Source organism: Lynx canadensis, chromosome D2 (genome assembly GCF_007474595.2).
Source record: "Lynx canadensis isolate LIC74 chromosome D2, mLynCan4.pri.v2, whole genome shotgun sequence".
NCBI lineage: Eukaryota > Metazoa > Chordata > Mammalia > Carnivora > Felidae > Lynx > Lynx canadensis.
This window is the reverse complement of record NC_044313.2, coordinates 25126305-25147177: the sequence shown is the minus strand read 5'-3', so window position 1 is coordinate 25147177 and position 20873 is coordinate 25126305. Positions and strand designations below refer to the sequence as shown.

Sequence of the window (20873 nt, the reverse complement as noted above, 5' to 3'; positions counted from 1 at the left end):
TTTTAAGGATTAAATGATTGAATACACATAAAGCACCAAATATGTGTTAGTAATAATTTCACATTCCTCTTATAGCCCCCCCCCTTTAAAATCTGGATATATTTTCTTCCAACTCTTTGAATCTGCTTTTCTTATGTGAGGATACATTGGTCTGCCGAGGAGTCACTTCCTTGTCTACCAAGAAGCTCTCACGTGATATGGCTATATTCATTGCTTTCATCTTACCATCCAATTTGTTCTTTCCCCAACCCCCCTTTAAAAAAATATTTTAGTAATCTCGACACCCAGGGTCGGGCTCAAACTCACAACCCCCAGATCAAGAGTCGCACACTCTACCAACTGAACCAGCCAGGCGCTCCACTAATTTGTTGTTCTTGGTCAAAATTAGCTCCAGAATAGTAGTTATCCTATTACTTTATCCGTCTTCCAAAATGCAAAATTGTTAGCATGGCAAGTCAGTTTACCTTTTGCAATACCAGATGTCCTACTGACATATAATATTTTCTTTTCAGAGAACACTTATTCAAACATTTTTGCCACTCTCCAATTCTTATAAAGTGACAACTACTCAAAACCACATGAATTCACTCTGAATGACTTAGCAAAAAATGTAACCGAGTCACTATCCTGAAGATTTTTAAAGATTCTTATTCAGTAGAAAAAAAAAGCCTATTAACCAATGATTTCTGGATAGATTGGAATTCCAAAGGCCAAAAGATACCCATTTATAAGTTACATAATTAGGTTCTGTCATTTTAATAAAGATATTTAAATTTAGTGGACATCTGAGCAGCTGTTATATGTTATATCTCACACATAATTAATACTTATAAGAATGGACTTAACATTCCTACCCTCTTAACCAACTTTAGAGGCCAAGACAATAAAGTCAGGCTTTGAACTTTTAAAGTTCTTCAACCCCACTCACTGGTCACGTTGGGCAAGTAATTTCATTTTTCCGAGTCTCTTTTCTGTTTTGCAAGATAGGAATAATACTAGCTGCCTAACTGAGTAGTCATGGGAATCAAACAAGGTAGACAATGGAAATCAGTTGGTGTGAGTGAGACAGATCATACTTTTCTTTCCTTCTTTACCTGTCAATCTTATACAATCCATTGACAAGCAATTCCCATTTCAACCAAGTCCTGTAAAATTAAAGGAATTATTTTACCACCTGCTAAATTTCATGATCTCAGCCTATCAGGGTCAGAACAAAGACCAGCTACCTCCATTATGTAAGGTAGATGGAAGAGCTACCCAAGTGGTCCCTGTATTGCTGGGTTGTTGGCCATGTTTTCCGTGGCAATTCGAGTTTTCTCTGAAATGAGTGCTGGGAGTGGTAAGAATTTACAAATTTGTCTTTGCCTCTAGGTAAAGAATGTTCCTACTCATCACTAGTTTTCTGTAGCTGGGATAAAATGTCACAAATAGGGCGAGAATAAAGGTGAAGCAAGTGAGGGGCCTCGATCCGCAAAAAATTTAAGGAGGCACTCACTCTCCGGGTCACGCAAGATTTCAACACTAACAAGTTTTCATCCTTATCTGCTATATCTGGAGGAAGTCTGGCTTCACTTAAAACAAACAAATCTTATTCATTATAGGGAGGTTGTGTCCAATTGTCTTAGAGATGCAGGAGGGAGGGTTTAGGATGGGAAACAAAACGTATCATTACCCTGGTCAAGTTTTACTAAACTCCCTTGAAATACAAGCTGGAGTTTAAATGCCCAATCTTCAGGGACTTTGGATCTGGAGGAGAGACCCACCCTGAATGCTCTCCCACGTGTTCAAGGCAAGGGGTTCTTTTCAGGGTTCTCTTGCTCACTCTGACTTTTGGGCTTCCAGATCCGGGCAGATGTCTCTCTTGGTTTAGTTGTCCTAGCTCCCGTCCCAGATCACTTCCCTTCTGTCCCCTCACCACCTCCCCTCCAACCCCGACCTCAGTCACTCAAAAATTGAATTTGGGGCTAGGAGGGGCAGGCTGGAGCGAAGCTGTCCATAGAGCCTGCGGCCGCGGCGAGGATAACACGCCGCGCAGACGCCGGGAGACCATGGAGGATGCGACCAGGACCTTTGGGAAAGGTGAGCCCCCTCGACAGCTGTCCCCGGACTGGGGGCTCCGCGTGCCTGGGGATGTTGGCTCTGGGAGATGGGGCTGTCGGGCCATGGCCCCCAGACCAGCGCGGCGGAGAGGGACTTGACGGGTTTCTCTGCACAAAAGCCGAATGAAATGTGTCCTCTCTGGGACTCGGGAGGCGGGGTGCGAGCAGTTCTCTTGGGATCCCCGGGAGGTGAGTGAGCCCACCTCCCCGTGGGTTCACCGGTCCCTCGATCCCTCCCACCCCCCGCAGGAAGCTGCCCCCCGGGGCCCGTCCCAGAGGGCCTGATCCGCGTCTACAGTATGAGGTTCTGCCCCTTTGCGCACAGGACGCGCCTTGTCCTCCGGGCCAAAGGCATCAGGTGAGAAGCTGAAAGCCAGAGCCCCAGAGGCGAGCGGGGTGCTCAAAATCTGGGGCGCCCTGCCCCGATTTCAGAGGCGCTCCTTGTGTCCCTTTCTTCTGAGGCAGAGTCGGTAAGTGGTTAGCAGAGGGCGGGTTCTTTAGCAGGCGGTCCTGAACTGCAGGGCTTGTTCGTAGCGGTGTCTGTGTCGGAAACTTTCAGGACACCTCGCGGTAAACTGAACCTTGCCTCTGGCGAGCCTGTTCCCTCCCGTAATGCTTGTGAAGGAAGGGCACTGCTGCTGCTACGAGGCCTTCTCTGACTGCTCCAGCGAACACCCAGGCAACCAGGCAACTTCAGTTCACTTTCTTCATTGCGCTTACCGCATCCAGCATTTTATCCGTTCATTCCTCTCCCCTCCACGTTCCTCGGCCCCACTACCACCACCGCCACCCCCCACCCCGCCCCCGGTAGCCAAATGTAATTTCTGAGGGTAGGGCTTTTGTCTGTTTTACTCCTGAGCTAGAAGAGAGCCTGGTGCATGGTAGGTGTTGAAAAATATTTTTTGAATGAATGAACAAATAGTTCCAAACAATGAAGTAGGTAGAAAGAACTGCAGTCAAGAGGTGTCTTGAAGGTTCTAACATACCTGAGAAATAGGTACATTTTCTTCCAGAAGGAATTTTGCAAAACTAGCACCTGCAGAGGAGGTCTGGGTATGGAAGGTAGAGCAACTTTGCTGGAATACGGACTGAGGAGTGCAACTGGCCAGAGCCAAAGTGTTGAGGTTGTGTTATTCCAGGCTTTTGACTCTCTTGGAGAGTCATTAAGGGATTAAGGGAGTCATTAAGGGATGACTTCAGAGTTTCAGACTGATGTCAGAGAAATACCAAGAAATAATAATGGAGAGACATTTTATTATGCAATTCTGTTGAGTGTATATGGCACACACTTCCAGATTCTTCCTTACGGCTTGAGTCTAGTTGGCCCTAAGGTTACCTATTTAAAATAACAACAGCTCCAGGTTTTACCCTTAAGTGACAAATTGATAGTTTAGGAAGCAATGTAAGTATTTCTTTAGGGCAGGGTTTTTCAACTTTGGCACTATTGACATTCTGGGCCAGGTAGATCTTTGGGGTGTGTGTGTGTGTGTGTGTGTGTGTGTGTGTGTGTGTGTGTGTGTTTGGGGTGGGGTGGGGTGGGGTGCTGTCCTCTTCATTGTTGGGCATTTAGCAGCATCCCTGGTCTCTACCCATTCGATATGACAATCAAAAAGTGGCTCCACATAGTGACATATGTCCCTGCAGAATGGAGCAGGATTACTCCTGGTTGAAAACCACTGCTTTAGGATTTAAGATACTCTCCTTGACTGAGCAAAGAATATACTCATTTGTTTCCTTTACTCTTTTAAACATATGTGAGCACTTCTGGTAACTTTATAGGCTTGAGCCTCTAATAATAATAATGGGAAGAATAAAAAAGTTATTACATGCTTATGTACCTAGGCACTGTCCCAAGCACTTTAGACACACTTATTTGATCCTCACCACAATGCCAAGATGGCCACAATGATTCCTCCCATTTTACAACTAAGGGCATTGAACACAGAGAGGTTAAGGAATTTGTCCAGCATCACAAGCTAGACAGTCCAAACCACAGGCAGTCTGATGCCAGAGTTTGAGCTCATAACTACTAATATTTACCATATCCTTTTGTGACTTGTTAATATCATATTTGTATTTGCAAGCTTTAAAACGTAGGAAACTCTGTAATGCTGTGCTTAAGAGTGTGAGCTCTGAGTCAGACTTCCTGACTCTCAGCTTGGCTGTACTATTTCCTAGCAGTGATAATGGGCAGGAGATTGAACCTCTTGGAGGCAGGAATCACAAAGAGCAAGCAAGACAAGGCAGAAAAAATGTTTAGCTCGTCTTTTTTTTTTTTAAGTTTATTCATCTTTGAGAGAGAGAGAGACAGAGCATAAGCGGGGAAGGGGAAGAGAGAGGGAAACACAGAATCCGAAGCAGGCTCCAGGCTCTGAGCTGTCAGCACAGAGCCTGATGTGGGGCTCGAACCCACAAATTGCAAGATCATGACCTGAGCCGAAGTCAGACACTCAACCGACTGAGCCACCCAGGCGCCCCTAGCTCGTCTTAACTATAGCAATGGAGACAATGATGTTGCTATGTATTTTTCTTTGTAGAAACCTAACCTTTGAAAAACTTATTGCAAATTGAAATTTTATAAATTGATTGCTTCTGCTTTCCAGATGAATGTCTGTCTGCGTAAGCCTCTCATTTTTGTTCTGTCTTATTTTCCCTCTGCTTTTGAAGACATGAAGTAATCAACATTAACCTGAGAAACAAGCCTGAATGGTACTATACAAAGCACCCTTCTGGCCAAATTCCTGTCCTGGAGAACAGCAAATGTCAGTTGATCTATGAATCTGTCATCGCCTGTGAGTACCTGGATGATGCTTATCCTGGAAGGAAGCTGTATCCATATGACCCTTATGAGCGGGCTCGCCAGAAGATGTTATTGGAGCTATTCTATAAGGTATATCCAAAATTTTAAAAAGCCACTTACAGTCTATTTTACTTTGTATGTCTTTCCCAAACCTCAGTTCATTTTTAAAGCTAAATCATTGATGAGGTTGTTTTGTGTTAATACTATGTGCATCTTAGAAGGAAAACTAGTATGGAGTAATAGTAGGGCTCTCACCTCTAAAATTAAAGATGAAAGGCTTAACTGATAGGTTCTTTTCCAATTCAACTAGGAGACTCAAGAGGTATGGTTACGGTGTGGTCATGACCATGTGCCTCCAGGTGGGAAGGTTGAAAGAGCTGAAAACTGGTAGCGCTTTAAGGGGAATATTTCTAAGGTTTCAGGTAAAAAAAAATTGGGGTGTTAAGAAGGTAATGCATGAAGGGGGACTGGACTTTATGCAGAGCAACAGTGCCAACTACCCAGGAAACATGAAGAAGAGAGAACAGGGGATACCTGTTGATAATATAAGAAAAAATGGAGTTTTATGATAGTTCTCTTTGAAAAGAAATAAAAGGAACTCAAGAACATTAATGGCTGACCTATCTTGAGCATTTATGCTGTGCCAAGCACGGCCCTACCTGCGTTATAAAGGTCAACTCGCTTAACGCTCCCAACAGCCCTGCAAGGCGGGCACTGTTATTGTATCCATTCTTCAGATGACAACACTGAGGCTTAGAGAGGTTAAGTGCCCCACCGCAGATTGAACAACGAAGAAGTAGCTGAGCGAGTAAGGAGCACTAGAGACCCCCTTTAAAGTGCCTTGTTTTGCCAGGGTGCTGTGACAGTGGATTCCTGGAACCCAGAGATGGCATGACCCTCCCAGGAGGTGGGGAACCTGGATGTGCGTGTTGTCCTGTTCAGTTGGAGTGATAAAGCTTTGGCTGTGTTTTCAGGCAGAACAGGAGCACAGAGTTTCCTTAGACTTCTCCACTAAGAACCTGTGTTCTCTGATTAGGTCCCACATTTGACCAAGGAGTGTCTGGTGGCCATAAGATGTGGGAGAGAATGTGCTGATCTGAAGCTAGCCCTGCGTCAGGAATTCTGCAACCTTGAAGAGGTACAAAAGGGGGCCCCTCTCCTGGTCAGATTCAGTGGAAGAGGTGATACAGGGTCCTGAGCCTGACCCCTTGCTTTCACAGACTTATTCTTTCTGCCAGAAGTTGATAAGTTCAGGTGCCGGTCATCTGGTTTTAACTTGTGGGTGCTTGCTCCCCACTAACCTGTTATGGAACTATTCTTGAAAATCTGGCAAGGAAGGGGGAAGGACACGTGATGAGTTTCTTCCTTTCCCCAACTCACCACATTCTTTACTGCTGCATGGCTTCTGTACTTTCTGCCAATGAGGCTAAGATTTGTATTTGTTAGGGATTTTGTTTGGCTGCTAGCAAAAGGGACCTTACTACTGTAAACTTATTTTATAACAGTTTGCTCTCTCACATAAAAAGTCAGAGTAGTGCAGTTCAGGGCTATTTTGATGGCTTCTTTATAAAGTTATTAGGGACTGAGGCTCTCTTTCCATCTGCTTTGTCATCTTTAGTGCAGGTCTTTCATCCTCAAAATGACAAGATAGCTGCTGGAACTGCAGCCATCATTTCTAAGTTCCAAGTTGAGGAAAGGAGAACAAGGGGGAAAAAATGGCGAAAGGCCATGCCCCTTTAAAAGACTTTCCCAGAATCCCTACTCAATGATTCCTTAAATCTCATTGGCCGCAACTTAGTTGTTGTGTGAGAACTATGTACAGAGCCAGCTGGGAAATGTAGTCTTTTAGCTGGGGACACCTTGAATAAATCAGGGTTCTGTAATCAAGAAAGAGGGGAGAGTGGCTATGGGTAGGCAAGGAGCAATCTCTGCCAGCAGATCCTTCCCTAACCTGGCAGTAATACAGCTACTTACCCCTTACCTCTAGAATGATCTGAAAGGTGGTTCTAATGACTTCCTTTAAATTTGTTCTAGAATCTGATATGTTCCCTTTATGGGGCTGGGAGTTGTAACTGTTGGCAGCTAGAGAATGCTATTTTTATCCCCTTCAGGGAAGGCTGATTATTAATTCTCTTTCATTTGACCTTTGTCAAGTGGAAGCAGATTACATTTATTTACATTTCCAGCTACCTATCTTAGATTTGTACAATTGCAGTATTTATGGATGATGAATAATTATCTATAAGAAAGGATTTCTGAAAGAAGAAGAAGCTCTGATTTATAGCATTTTCTATTATTTTTTTAAATGTTTATTTATTTTTGAGACAATGCGAGAGACAGAGTGCAAGCAGCGGAGGGGCAGACAGAGGGAGACACAGAATCTGAAGCGGGCTCCAGGCTCTGAGCTGTCAGCCCAGAGCCCGACACGGGGCTGGAACTCACGAACTGTGAGATCATGACCTGAGCCGAAGTGGGATGCTTAACCGACTGAGCCACTCAGGCCCCCCTGATTTATAGCATTTTCTGATTTCGGTGCTGTAAATACTCCCACCAAATGCTGATTTGACCTACCAATGTTGTGTCTAAGCCCAGGGTTGAAAAGAGATGTGATTGGTGATTGGTCAGCTCCGGCACAACACTGAATAACACATTTCCTCTTTATCTTCAGTAGCTGAGTCCTAGAAATAATTTGTTAAACTAGCTGAGGTAGGTATATACCAAAATACTGATGGTATTTAAGGACCACTGAATATTCAGGATTGTTGTAGCAGATTTGAATATGGTTTTTGTCCCATTATTAGCAAGACTTATAAATACAATGTAGGCAATATCAGAATCTGAAACATGCCCAGTTAGCTTGATCCACTCTTAATACCAGTATATTGACTCTAGGAGATTCTACTGAGATAGAAACTTGTGAGAATAATTTTGATAGCGAATGTTCCCTGACTTGTGCAACTCTTTTGCATGGTTTTATATAATCAGGATTTTGTGTGAGCTGAAAGTACATTAAATATACATGGTCTTTCTGAGTGATAAGTAAGGCAAGATACCAATACATAATCTTCTGCTCAGTTTACTGCTTGCAGCCTTAAACTGTGACAGTTTCTCTTTTTCAAGTAATGCTCTGACTTTTAAATTTGTTCTTAAAAAAGTTGCATCAAAATTAAAGATTCATTGTGCTTGTTATTTAGCCGCATTTTTCTGCAATATGTTTACAATTCTTTGAGATACATTACTGCTGCATTCATTATCAAACTGGCAGAGTCCCCACTTGCTTTCCTGTTCCAAACATTTGCATGAGCTTTAAAATGACAGGGATGCCCTTCCCTAACCACACTTTCTGTTGTCAAACCGATTTTCCAGCCTCTACTGAATCAATCTCAGTGGCACACGTCTTTTTAGCTTTATTCTTTTTTTAACGTTTGTGCTTGACTTCGCCGTATCAGAATAGCACTTGAGCCCACTTTCGTTTTATCTTTGTGGATTTGAATGTGGCAGAACTTTCAGAGGTTCCTTTTTGGGGGGGGCGGGGCTAGTGCCTTCATTCTAAATATTTTCATTGTGGAAGCAGTCAGCCCAAAGGCAGTGAAAGACAGGATTCGGCCAGATTTCTCTGATGCTGCGGAATTTTGCTCTGATTCAGCGTTTCTGTGTTATGAATTCTGTATTCTGGCTGTTGCTTGGTTTCTTGCCAATCATCAGTGGAACTCAATAAAAGGGAATGAGAAGGGTAGTAACAGATAACTCTGGAAAACACAATCTGCCTAGGAGGGAATGACAACCTGCCTAGTAACTTGAGGCCTTCAGCTTCCGGGGGCCACAGGAGACCTTATGTTGTTTTTAATTCTTTTTTTTTTATTTTATTAATAAATGTTTATTTATTTTTGAGAGGGAGAGGGAGAGAGAAAGAGCAGGGAAGGGGCAGAGAGAGAGGGGGACAGAGAGGGTCTGAAGCGGGCTCTGCACTGACAGCAGCTAGCCTGGAGATCAAGACCAGAGCCAAAGTCAGACACTCAGCTGACTGAGCCACCCAGGCGCCCATGTTTTTAATTCTTGGTATTCCCCAACCTGCCTTGTGATGTCTCCACGCAAAGCTTCCCATGTCGCCAAATTTGGTTACATGTCTTGTGTTTTTAGTGAGGTCAGATTTGTATAAGCTGTATTGACATCACCCAGGAACAGCTCTAGTTAAGTATTTTTGTGATTCCAAATTTCTCCCCTAATGTTAATTTTTTTTTATTTTTTTTTAACGTTTATTTATTTTTGAGACAGAGAGAGACAGAGCATGAACAGGGGAGGGGCAGAGAGAGAGAGGGAGACACAGAATCTGAAACGGGCTCCAGGTTCCGAGCTGTCAGCACAGAGCCCGACACGGGGCTCGAACTCACGGACCCTGAGATCGTGACCTGAGCCAAAGTCGGACGCTTAACCGACTGAGCCACCCAGGCGCCCCTACCCTAATGTTAATTTTTAATCTGTCCTTTCTCCTCTCCAGAAAGAATACATTTGCGCCCAATTAGATTATATTTTCTTGGTTAAGTTTTGCTTTTTTTCCTTAATTTTTATTAATTTCAATAATGAAATTATATGTTGCTTAATTATTTATCCTTTGATGTCAGCAGGACATGAAGGAAAGAAAGTTTGTATCTGGCTAATTGTTCACTGAAAATAATTTTCTATAGCCTTTTGTGTATGGCAAACTATAACCTAAATTTATTTTGTTATCAACAATTTAACATGTCTACAAACTAAATTAGTTGTTACTAGCTATGTTTTTATAACAGCTTTATTGAGATATAATTCACATACTATAAATTCACCCTTTTCAAGTGTACAGTTCCGTGGCTTTTAGAATATTTACAGAGTTGTGCAACCATCACCGCTAGTTATTCTACAACATTTCATCATCTCAAAAAGGAACTCCTTAGTCATTAGTATTAGCTTCCCATTTCTTCAAAACCTTCCCCGCTATCAGCACCCACTAATTCACTTGTCTTTATGGATTTACCTGTTCTGGACATTTCACAGAAGTGGAAACATAGAATGTTAGCCTTTCATGAGCTTCTTTTACTTAACATAATGTTTTCAAGGTTCATCTTTTTTTTTTTTTTATGGCTGAAAAATATTGCATTATTTGGAGATACCATATTTTGCATATCCATCAGTTAATGGACAGGTGGGTTGTTTCCCCTTTCTGGCTATGACAAATAATGCTGCTGTGAGCATTTATGCATGCGTTTTTGTGTTGGATGTATGTTATCAGTTCTCTTGGGTTTGCTAACTGATTTAGCATGTCTACTAATGTGCCATTAATTTCAGTTGTAATCACCATCCTTCCACACTAGGAAACCGATTATCCTCTATTCACAAGGGCTAATTGAGTGTTTTTTGTGCTGTTGCTACTTTGGTAACTTTATTCACTGTCCAGTTCTGACAGCTGCTTTCCATGTAAATGAATATTTGCTATATTTCTGTTAATAGCCTTCTGCTATACCATCTACCACCATGTAAATAATAGAATAATAATTATTCTCATCATGTAGAAATTAATTTTACTTTTCTCCAATTATAAATTAGTATTTGTTCATTAGAGAATTTGGAAAATATAGAAACTAAGAAAAAAAAATCCATAAGCCCATTACCCAGAAACAACTATTGGTATTATTTTGGACTTTTTTTGTTTTCCTTTTCTGCTATGTAGTTGAAATTGTACTGTTATATAGAACTAGGTTATCGTTATGATGTAAAGATTTTCCCATATTTTTATAAACTCTAGAATGCTTGTTTATATGTATAAGAGCATTTTTAAAAGAAGCATTATTTATGAGGGTGAAAAATTATAAACCTTAATGTACATTAGACAGGAAATGGTTAGATAAATTATGTTCATCTTGGGGCGCCTGGGTGGCTCACTCAGTTGAGCAGCTGACTCTTGATTTTGGTTCAGGTCATGATCTCACAGTCTGTGAGTTCAAGCCCCACAGTGGGCTTTGTGCTGACAGCACGGAGCCTGCTTCGGATTCTATGTCTCCCTCTTTCTGCCCCTCCCCGACTTGTGCTTTCTCCCTCAAAAATAAGTAAATGTTAAAAAAATTTTTTTAAATAAAAAAATTATGTTCATCTTGTGGAATTCTGTATGGCAGTTTATTTTTTAATGTTTTTTAAATTTATTTTTCAGAGAGAGAGAGAGAGAGAGAGCGCGCGCACTAGTGGGGGAGGGGCAGGAGAGAGGGAGACACAGAATCTGAAGGAGGCTCCAGGCTCTGAGCTGTCGGCACAGAGCCTGGTTGGGGGCTTGAACTTGTGAACCGCAAGATCATGACCTGAGCTGAAGTCAGACGCTCAACCAGTTGAGCCTCCCAGGTACCCCTGTATAGCAGTTTAAAATGAATGAAGTAGATCCATGAGTACTGCCATGAAAAAATTGCCTAGAAATATTTAAGTGAATTACACAGTTATACAGATGGCATGATGCCATTTTTGTAGAAGAAAAAAAAATGTACATATGTGTACATATGCATGTAAATAAATGTCCAGAAAAATGCCTTTATAGATAGATATCACACTCCCAATAGAGGTTGCTACTGGGAAAGGGATTAGAACTGGGATGAGAAAGAAAACTTGGTAAGAGCAGGGATGGGGAGGGCAGGTCTTTGCCATTTATACTGCTTTCTTTGTGGGGGGCGCCTGGGTGGTTCAGTCGGTTGAGTGTCCAAATTTGGCTCAGGTCATGATCTCACAGTTCGTGAGTTCAGGCCCCGTGTCAGGCTCTGTGCTGACAGCTTAGAGTCTGGAGCCTGCTTCAGATTCTGTGTCTCCCTCTCTCTCTGCCCCTTCCCCACTCATGCTCTCTTTCTCTCAAAAATAAGTAAACATTAAAAAAATTAGGCTGCTGTCTTGTTTTTAAATAATGAGAAAGTATTTCTGTATTACATGTACAATCTTTAAAAACAGAAAAAAAAATCACTTTCTTTCTACATAATTTGCCATGTGTATAAACCATACTTATTTATCCAGCACACCCATTAGGAGTTTTTAGATTGTTTCTGGTTGTTTACCATTGAACGGTGCTGTAAGAAATGGCAGCTGTTCTTTTTTGCATATAAAAAAAAAATTCTGTATTTTAGAATATGTCCTTAGGCCAGACTTCCAGGAATGGAATTACCAGATCAAAGGGTATGAACATTTAGAGGCTGGAGCAGTGTGTTGCTAAATTGCTTCCCCAAAGACTTGGGCTGTTTGCCCCCCACCAGCAGTGTATAAAAATTCTCTTTGCACTTCCCCCTTTCCACTGTTGGGAGATTTCATTAAAGATGATATTTGCCTGCTTTGGAGAGAAGCAGTAGTTTTTCATGGTTGCCTTAATTTGTATTTCTTTGATTACTAGTGAAGTGGAAGATTTTCCCCCAAAGTGTGCCATCTCTTTGGGTTTTGTGAAAATGGTCTGTTACCCGTCTATCAAGATCTTCCTGATTTTCCTTGTTGAGTGTAAAAGTTCCTTATATGTTAAAGAGTTCCTTATGTATTAAGGATATTTGCCTGTTTTTAAAAATGCTTTTTTTTTGTTTTCTTTTTTTTTTAACTTTTAGTTTGGCTTATTTTTTTTTTTTGTACATGTAGAAATATAACATTTAGGGGCACCTGGGTGGCTCAGTTGGTTAAGTGTCTGACTCTTGTCACGGTTCCTGAGATCGAGCCCCTTGTCAGGCTCTGTGCTGACAGCACTAAGACTGCTTGGAATTCTCTCTCTCTCTCTTTCTCTCAAAAATAAAATAAACTAAAACAAAAAAAAAGAAATATAGGGGTACTTGGGTGGCTCAGTCGGTTAAGCGTCGACTTAGGCTCAGGTCATGATCTCACGGTTTGTGAGTTTAAGCCTTGCATCGGGCTCTGTGCTGTCAGTGCAGAGCCTGCTTCGGATCCTCTGTGTCCCTCTTTCTCTGCTCCTCCCCTGCTCATGCTCGCTCTCTCTCAAAAATAAATAAAAATATGAAAAAGTGTATTTAAAATGGAAATCTAACATTTAACCGTATTGTGCTATAGGTCTTTCCCGTTGTGATTTCTTCCACAGCTTTTACAAATAGGAAGTCGTCTACCCCTTCAGGAGAAATGGAAAATATTCATTTTTTTTCACCCACGATCCATCACTTTAAAGGTATTGGACTTGTCAAGCCTTGGCCTACTAGCTTCCCCTCTTACTATCGTGCTCATACACATTGGCAAAAGAAGTGAGCCCATTAAAAGGATCCCAGCATAGAATTCTCAGGATGGTCCTTTAATCCCTGAATGTTGACAAATTGCGTTCTGAATCTTCATAGGGGACTCCAGGTCATAATTGTTGAGCAGCAGGAGGGGGTGTGTTCTGCCCCAGAACCTACTTCTGAGGCTTCTTTCCAGAGGAGAAATGGGTTTATATGTACTCTAGTTTGTCCTCATAGTTTGTTTCTATACCCTTGGTTCATTTTACAGGGAATCAGTTCTTTCTCGCTGGCTCAGCCTCAGCAGTGCTTCAGTGTAACAGGGACCAGAAATGTCAGAAATATGAAATTTTGAGAATCTTCTCTCTCTCTCTTTTTTTAATGTTTATTTATTTTAGAGAGATTGAGAGAGAGAGAGAGAGCAGGGTGGGGCAGAGAGAGAGGGAGACACAATCTGAAGCAGGCTCCAGGCTTGGAACTCTCTGCACAGAGCCCGATGCAGGGCTTGAACTCAAGGGCTGTGAGATCATGACCTGAGCTGAAGCTGGGGCTTACCCGACTGAGCCCCCCCAGGGGGCCTTTGAGAACCTTCTCTTATTTTTTATGGACTCAGATTTCTTCCCCCTAGTCGAGTACTTTTCTGCTACTTCTGGAGAAGGGCCTGCCTTGCTGATGTATTGGCAAGTGGTTTTGTGTCTTTTTGGGGCGGGAGGGGAGCGAAGTTCTGCTTCTCAGGAACTGTTTCCTTCAAGAAAAAAACGCTCTCTTTGTTCTCCAGCGAGGACAGCAACGCTCCCTCAAGCCACTGCTCTGTCTGCCCTCTTTGGAGGCAATGACAGTGGTGCAGGGCAGCGACCTCCTCAAGTTAAGCACAGTGAAGCATTAGTGAAGCTGATCCCCAGCTTTACTAACCAAGACTATAGATGGAAGCTTTTTAGTGTCTAGTCTGAGGAAGTCTGGGATTTGCTTCTCTTTAAGATCTTGCTTCTCTCACAAAAACCGTACAGATTTCTTTTACCTCCTCGGTAAACTTCCAGGGCAAGCAAAGGCCAGGGCGCCTTACCACGTATGGCCACAAGGGGGTGCTCCGCGCTTCTTCCTTCCACCCGCGCTCTAGGGCGAACCTCTTTTGGGTCCTCCTGGGGGAGCCCGAGAGGCCCTCGCAGAGGACAAGGAGCCCTTTCATCCGGGCTTTTTCACTTTGAGGGGCTGGAAACACTGTACCCAACGGTCCCTCCCTCTTCATTTGCGTGTTCACTCCTTACCTCTTTTGACATCCACAAGCAAGGGAAGTCTAGTAGTCAATTTTCAGTGAAAAAAGTAGATTTTTAAAATACATATATATATTTCAGGACATCAAATGTCTTTTCCCCAATATCCTAGTTCTTAAGCTTGGATTGGAGATGTGTTGATACTTTTAGGAAAGTGGAGAGCTAGAAGCTGGAGCCTCGCTTCCCTCAGCTGCCCGTGTGTGGCCTGGGGGGAGATGTCTGGGGCCTTGGAATAAAAACACCTCTGTAAGCAGGCTATTTTGCCTTGCTTGGCATACCAGAGACAATAGTTCTGAAAGTGAGGGATTCTATATGTGAGAGGTGGGTGACAAAAAGAACTCAAAATAGAGTTTTATAAAATGGATATTAGCATAACCACTGCTAAGTGGGGTTGAGGGAGCACAGCTTCCTATTCCATTTGTGACAATAAAACACTTAGGGAGGATAAGCCACTGGAGATTAAGATTATCTGTGTACTCACTATCCTACTATCCTGTTTTACTTCTGACTATCCTAAAATCTTTCAGAGGAGCTAATTGGCTATAGGCAAGGGACTAAGTTTAAACTGAGAACACAGGAGAACTATCTTAGTAATATTGACCAAAGACCCTCTTATCAATGGAATAGAACAAGAAGGAGAGAATTTTGTAAAGATTTTATTTTTAAGTAATCTACACCCAATGTGGAGCTCAAACTCACAAACTCACATGCTGTGCCCACTGAGCCAGCCAGGTGCCCCAGAAGAGAATTTTGATAAAGTTTTTTTTGTTTTGTTTTGTTTTGTTTTGTTTTGTTTTGTTTTTTTACTGTGATTGTGTCTCATCTCCCAATGGGCTGGTGCTCTGGCAGAGCCCATGTCTGAGAGAGAGAAAACAGGACTGGGGAGGGAGTTCTCACAGGGAAGCTCACAGTTGGACCAGCCTTGGCCAGAGAGGGGTGGAGGCTTTCAGAGTTTGCTGATTCTAGGGTTTTTGCTGATACTTAAATTTAAAGAACAAAGAATTCACAAGAGACTGTGACTGCAGTCGTCATACTTAGATATCTGAAGTTCAACAACACAAGGGCTGACTCTAGTATGGGAATAAGGAAAATGCTGTTTTCGTCTGAGCTCCTGCACTACCCAGAGAGCTCCTTCACCTCCCTAGGAGTGAGTTTCCTCCCCCTGAAAAGTGAGAGTCTCTTTGTGCTTCCACGTGAGAGGCAAGAATTGGCTCACCCGGCGTGTTTTCCTCTCCTCCTCGGCTGCCAGGAAACTCAAGTCAGATTCAAAGATTTAAGGAACTCTTCAGGCCCCTGGGCTTGATATTTCCTTCCTTGTTTTGACCTTCTGTTCTAACTTTTGTTTTTTTCTGATCTTAGTGGTTTTTAAAAAAATTTTTAATGTTTATTTTTGAGAGACAGAGCATGAGTGGGGGAGGGTCAGAGAGAGAGGGAGACACAGAACCCGAAGCAGGCTCCAGGCTCTGAGCTATCAGCACAGAGCCTGATGCAGGGCTTGAACCCACAAACCGTGAGATCATGACCTGAGCTGAAGTAGGATGCTTAACCGACTGAGCCACCCAGGCGCCCCTTTCATGTTTTTTTATTGCACAGATTTTTTACACTGCATCTCTAATCCTGTGTGTAATGAGCATGGTGTAAAAAAATGGTAAAGTGGGAGGGGGGGGTCCCAGTAGAGGAGTTCCAGTGACCCTTACAACACTGATGTTCTGTGATTCTTAAGGGAAAAGCCACTGCACATATCTGAAGGTATCAGGTTTGCATGGAAGGGAGCTCGCTTACTGAGGGTCTTAAAGGTTTCAATAAACCTGTAAGGAGGGCTGGCCAGGATGTTCTACATCACTGGCACATGTCTGCAAAGGAGCCAGCACTTTGTGCTACTTTATAGGAAGATAGCTATTCTTTTGGAACTTTTATTATTTAAAAAATTGTTTGTTTAATGTTTATTTATTTTTGGAAGAGACAGAGAGACAGTGCAAATGGGGGAGGGGCAGAGATAGAGGGAGACACAGAATCTGAAGCAGGCTCCAGGCTCTGAGCTCTGAGCTGTCAAGCACAGCTCAAAGCCTGATGCAGGGCTTGAACTCAAGAACTGCAAGATCATGACCTGAGCCAAAGTCGGATGCTCAACTGACTGAGCCACCCAGACACCCCTCTCTTGGGACTTTTAGACTTGCCCTGTGAGAAATCTGGGGGAGAAATGCCTGTCTGAGGCAGGAGTCAAGAATCAGAAGCTGTATCAAAAACTCCAAGGAGTTTTGATGTTACACTTGAATTTAAGAAAGCCCAAGGGAGGGGTGCCTTGGTGGCTCAGTTGGTTAAGTGTCTGACTCTTGATCTCAGCTCAGGTCATGATCTTAGGGTCCTGAGCCCAGGCCCCACGTTGGGCTCTGGGCTGGGTGTGAAGCCAACTTAAGGAAAAATAAAAGAGAGAGAGAAGAAGGAAGGAAGGAAGGAAGGAAGAAAGGAAGGAAGGAAGGAACAAGGAAGGAGGGAAGGAAGGGAGCCCGAGGGAATGTGTAAATGTATTTTGGGGGTGGGAGAGATTGGCTGAGAATAATACTTCATCTATTTCATCCATATGCTCATTTTGACTTTTTACTGTATCAAGTACTTTGATAGGGCTTGAATTACTTTGAGTGTTTATATAAGAATTAATTATATCTGTAACATCATGTATATCAAAGACATACTCCTACTTCGAGTAAATAAAAAGCTTTAAAATATATACTAAATAAATATCAATTACTAAGCAGTTATTCATTTTTGAAATATCACTTTACCAAAGGACCCATCATGGGTTCTAATAAATGTCCATATATGATTTGTTTTGACAAGGACTTTCCCAAGAGCACCGCTGCTCTGTAAACAGAAGAATTATACAGATGTTCTGGGGTTGATCGATTTAGATTTGGTTCTGATTTGTCCCATGAAGGCCAACAGTAAATTGGAGAAATATGTTTCAAAGCCAGAGATAAAAGTCTGGGTAATTACGATCTATTCCTGAACACAAAGATTTGGTGCTATCTAGAACCCATGAAAACTGAACAATTTGTTCTTTTCTGCTGTAAGTCAGATCTGTTTTCCTTATGCCTTAAAATAGCCTCTGTCTTGAGTTTTCATTGGCCAGATTCTACTGGTTTAGTTCCATCCTGTTAGTTTTCTTGAGCAAAGTCATGCTACCTAACATTTTTTTAGACTTCCAGGACACCAGTCATGTAAACTGCTCTTTACCATATTGGGGGATAATGAAAACTTAGATTTGCTTTTTCCTCTGAGAATGGTGGCAGGTGGGGGGATCCCATTCATCTTTTCTGTCAGGGATGGATCTGCTTTCTGTAGAGGTAGACTCTGGACATCTCTATGCTTTCTCATCATAAGAGCTTATGTTTATTTATGCATGATTACGTAACTCCTCACCATAACCTCTGAGGTGGGCGCTAACTTACCACCATGTACAGATGAGCAAATTGAGGCAAGTTGCCCTGGGTTCCATGTTGAATAGGAGGTAGAGCCCAGGATAGGATCAGGTCTGACTGCTCCTGAGCTCACCTTCTTAATGACAACGCTAGACTACATCACAGAATCCATAAGCTGGTCTGGAGTATGAAAAATCAAGCCTGAGTGGTAGAGATAGGAAGATAGAAATGTATCTAAAGGATGTAGGAATCTGGATCTATAGCTGTAGGGGAGTAAGCAGTTGATTATGAGTTATATGGGTCAAAGAGAGTTGTTTGCTTGATTTACCTAGGTAACTGGCCCCATACTTTTCTCTTTGGAAAGACCTGGTCCAAAAGTAACCTGTGTTAGACATTTTTGCTTTTAAAATTTTCAGGTACTTTTTTTTTTAACTGGCTTTTGGTTATCTGTCTGTTAAGAGTTTATCTGTTTGGTTTACAGTCTACCTATCTGGATAAATTTGTCCCATTGGGAAATGAGACATTCTATTTTAATGTAAAAAGTTGACAGTGACGAGTGGCCAGAAGTGTATAGTTCAAAGAGCTCAAATAAAAAAAAGAAAAGATGATATAAAGACAGTGTTGGGATTTGAGGGAGTCCACGAAGACCATTTGCTCTTTCCTGCTTTAGTTATACATTGATTGAGAAATAAGTCTAAAGAGGAAGACATATGGAGACTACAGTATTCCCTTAATTACAGATAAAGTGGGTCCTGGAAAATGAGGGAGCAGGGTTCCTAATGTGGTCCCCTGCCTCTCAGTAATGGGCAGCGCTGGCTTGGGGCAGGGCCCCTGTCTCCAGGAACTGAGCTCATCCAATGAAAGTTTAGCACACGGAGGAACGTGTTCTAGGCTAAGAGGGCAGAGCTGGGCTCCCTCTGCTTGGGGTTTCCTCCAAGTTCCCAAGTCACATGAGCCACCCCAGTGCTCCAGTGTTGAAAGGGGGGAAGGGCTGAATCTGGCTGGGAGTTTGACCCTAAAGGAAGTGGACGAAACCTCAGGAAAAGGGAAGACTCACTGCCTAACAAATTGCAAGGAGAATCAGAGCCTTGGTTCTCTCTCTTTGGGAGTAAATTTGATATTTGTAGTTAGCATCTATAAACATGGCAGCAGGTAGGTAAATTAACTTGCTTTTGTTCTATTTAAACTTTTAGATTCTTGGCTATCAGAACACCGTCTTCTTTGGTGGAGACTGTATATCCATGATCGATTACCTCTTTTGGCCCTGGTTTGAGCGGCTGGATGTGTATGGAATAGCTGAGTAAGACATTTGACTGTGGGGTTGTACTGGGTAACAAGCAGAATGACCAGCCACACAGCATGGAAAGTTAGGGATATTTAAAATAGATGAAGTTGCCCGGTGGACCTGGGGAGACCGTGTAGGGGTCCGCAGCCAGAACATGTGCTTTGTTCCGATGCTCAGAGACGTTGAACTTGTACTGGCACCTGCTGTACTCCCGGTCCAGTGCATAATTGGGCGCTGGACAATTATGGCGTTGGGGAACCGGGTCCTGCCCCAGCAGAAGTGCGTCTGTACCCTCACGATGCGCGGGCTCACACCTACCCAGCCATGCTCTCCCGCACCTCCCACTTTGGCTGTCTCCAAAGGAAGATCACATAAAACATAGTTAGATATTTTAAACTATGTCTCAAAATACACATTACCACAACCTCTCTCCTCTGGAGACGGAGTACTGAACCACGGATCGGGAACCCTCACCTCTTCCTGGATTTCCCACTCACCAGTGGTACTATTTTGAGCAAATCACTTCCATATCCTAGACCTAAATTTCCTGATCCATCTTTGAAAGGGCTGGGTCAGCTCCATTATTTCAAGGTTTGATGATGGTTTTACTGATTTTTAAAAAGTGTTTTTGGAAACGACTTGTCTTGTTTCAAACTCCCTAAAGTAAAATCTAACAATGACAGAAGAATGTTTCTTTTTGTGGCGGGTGGGTGGGGGGGTGTCCTTTTGTTGGTAAACAGTGAAGCCCAGACACCTTACTTCCCAGAACAATCAGTCCACAAGCATTTTAACTTGTGAAAAGCAACAACAACTTCTGTAAATTCCAAACATGCACAACTGTTCCCCAAATGAGCTTTTCCTCCAGTCAATGATCATGACCAGTTGATAATAAGGTAGCTAAGATAACTTCATTGCCCAAACAAACCAGTCTTTTGTATCTTGTCAATCTAAGAAGCACGCCTGCCACCTTTACCCATGGCTTCCCTTTCAGACAAGCTAACCGTTCTTTCCTGTCCTGCAGCTGTTTGAACCACACGCCAGCTCTCCGGCTCTGGACAGCAGCCATGAAGCAGGACCCCACAGTGTGCGCCCTTCTCATAGATAGGAGCATTTTCCTGGGCTTCTTGAATCTTTATTTTCAGAACAACCCTGATGCTTTTGATTATGGGCTAACTTGCTGAGTCTCAGTCTCCCCCTTCACATCCAGAATTCCCAAGCACGTCGTGACTCTACATCAGGGATTGTTTTGGTGGGTCAGTCAATCTCTGTTCATTTTCTTTGAGGTTCTCAATAAACGTGGAGACAGAAAATGTATTCTTTCTCACAATCTGTTTGTATGACTCCTCAGGCCTCTACCTTCTGATGATTCTCAAGAAATCTCAAGTGCCCAGTGCCAATGTCCAAGCACATTTTTGTGAGCCTGTGTGCCTCCTGGCTCCTTGGCCTTTGGCCCAGTTTGACCTCCAGATCACTGGTGCTCAGGCTGATGTGGAGGTTCAAGGCCTGCCCATCAATGATGTTCATCACTACGGATTGGGCCCCTCCACAACCTCCCTGGAGAGAGGAAAGCTGGAGAAGAGGAAGAGGGAAACACTCCAGGCCCAAATACTCTCCATTTGGCAACTGAAAGCTGCTGTCCACATGGGCATGCATGCGTATCATTCTTGTTCACACTTTGGCGCTGGCCTGGGAGACACCGAGGGTCTTGTGACTAAAAAAATCCTGAAGCAGGAAATGAAACACCCGTTGTTCCCCTAGACCGACTACGTCAGAATTTCACCGGTGCTGTCAGGGCTCA

At 42.9% G+C, this 20873-nt stretch overlaps 1 protein-coding gene and 1 long non-coding RNA gene across 2 annotated transcripts in view; one reads left to right on the top strand and one right to left on the bottom strand.

Moving 5' to 3' along the window:
* LOC115527728 overlaps positions 1 to 20873 on the bottom strand; it is a 32253-nt gene that overhangs the window by 4748 nt on the left and 6632 nt on the right. The window lies entirely within an intron of this gene.
* Positions 1998 to 20318, top strand: GSTO2 (glutathione S-transferase omega 2). The gene is made up of 6 exons (XM_032595280.1): positions 1998 to 2079; positions 2349 to 2457; positions 4767 to 4989; positions 5936 to 6037; positions 18984 to 19090; positions 20097 to 20318. The coding sequence occupies exons 1-6, from the start codon at positions 2049 to 2051 to the stop codon at positions 20254 to 20256; spliced, it is 732 nt and encodes a 243-aa protein (XP_032451171.1). The 5' UTR covers positions 1998 to 2048; the 3' UTR covers positions 20257 to 20318.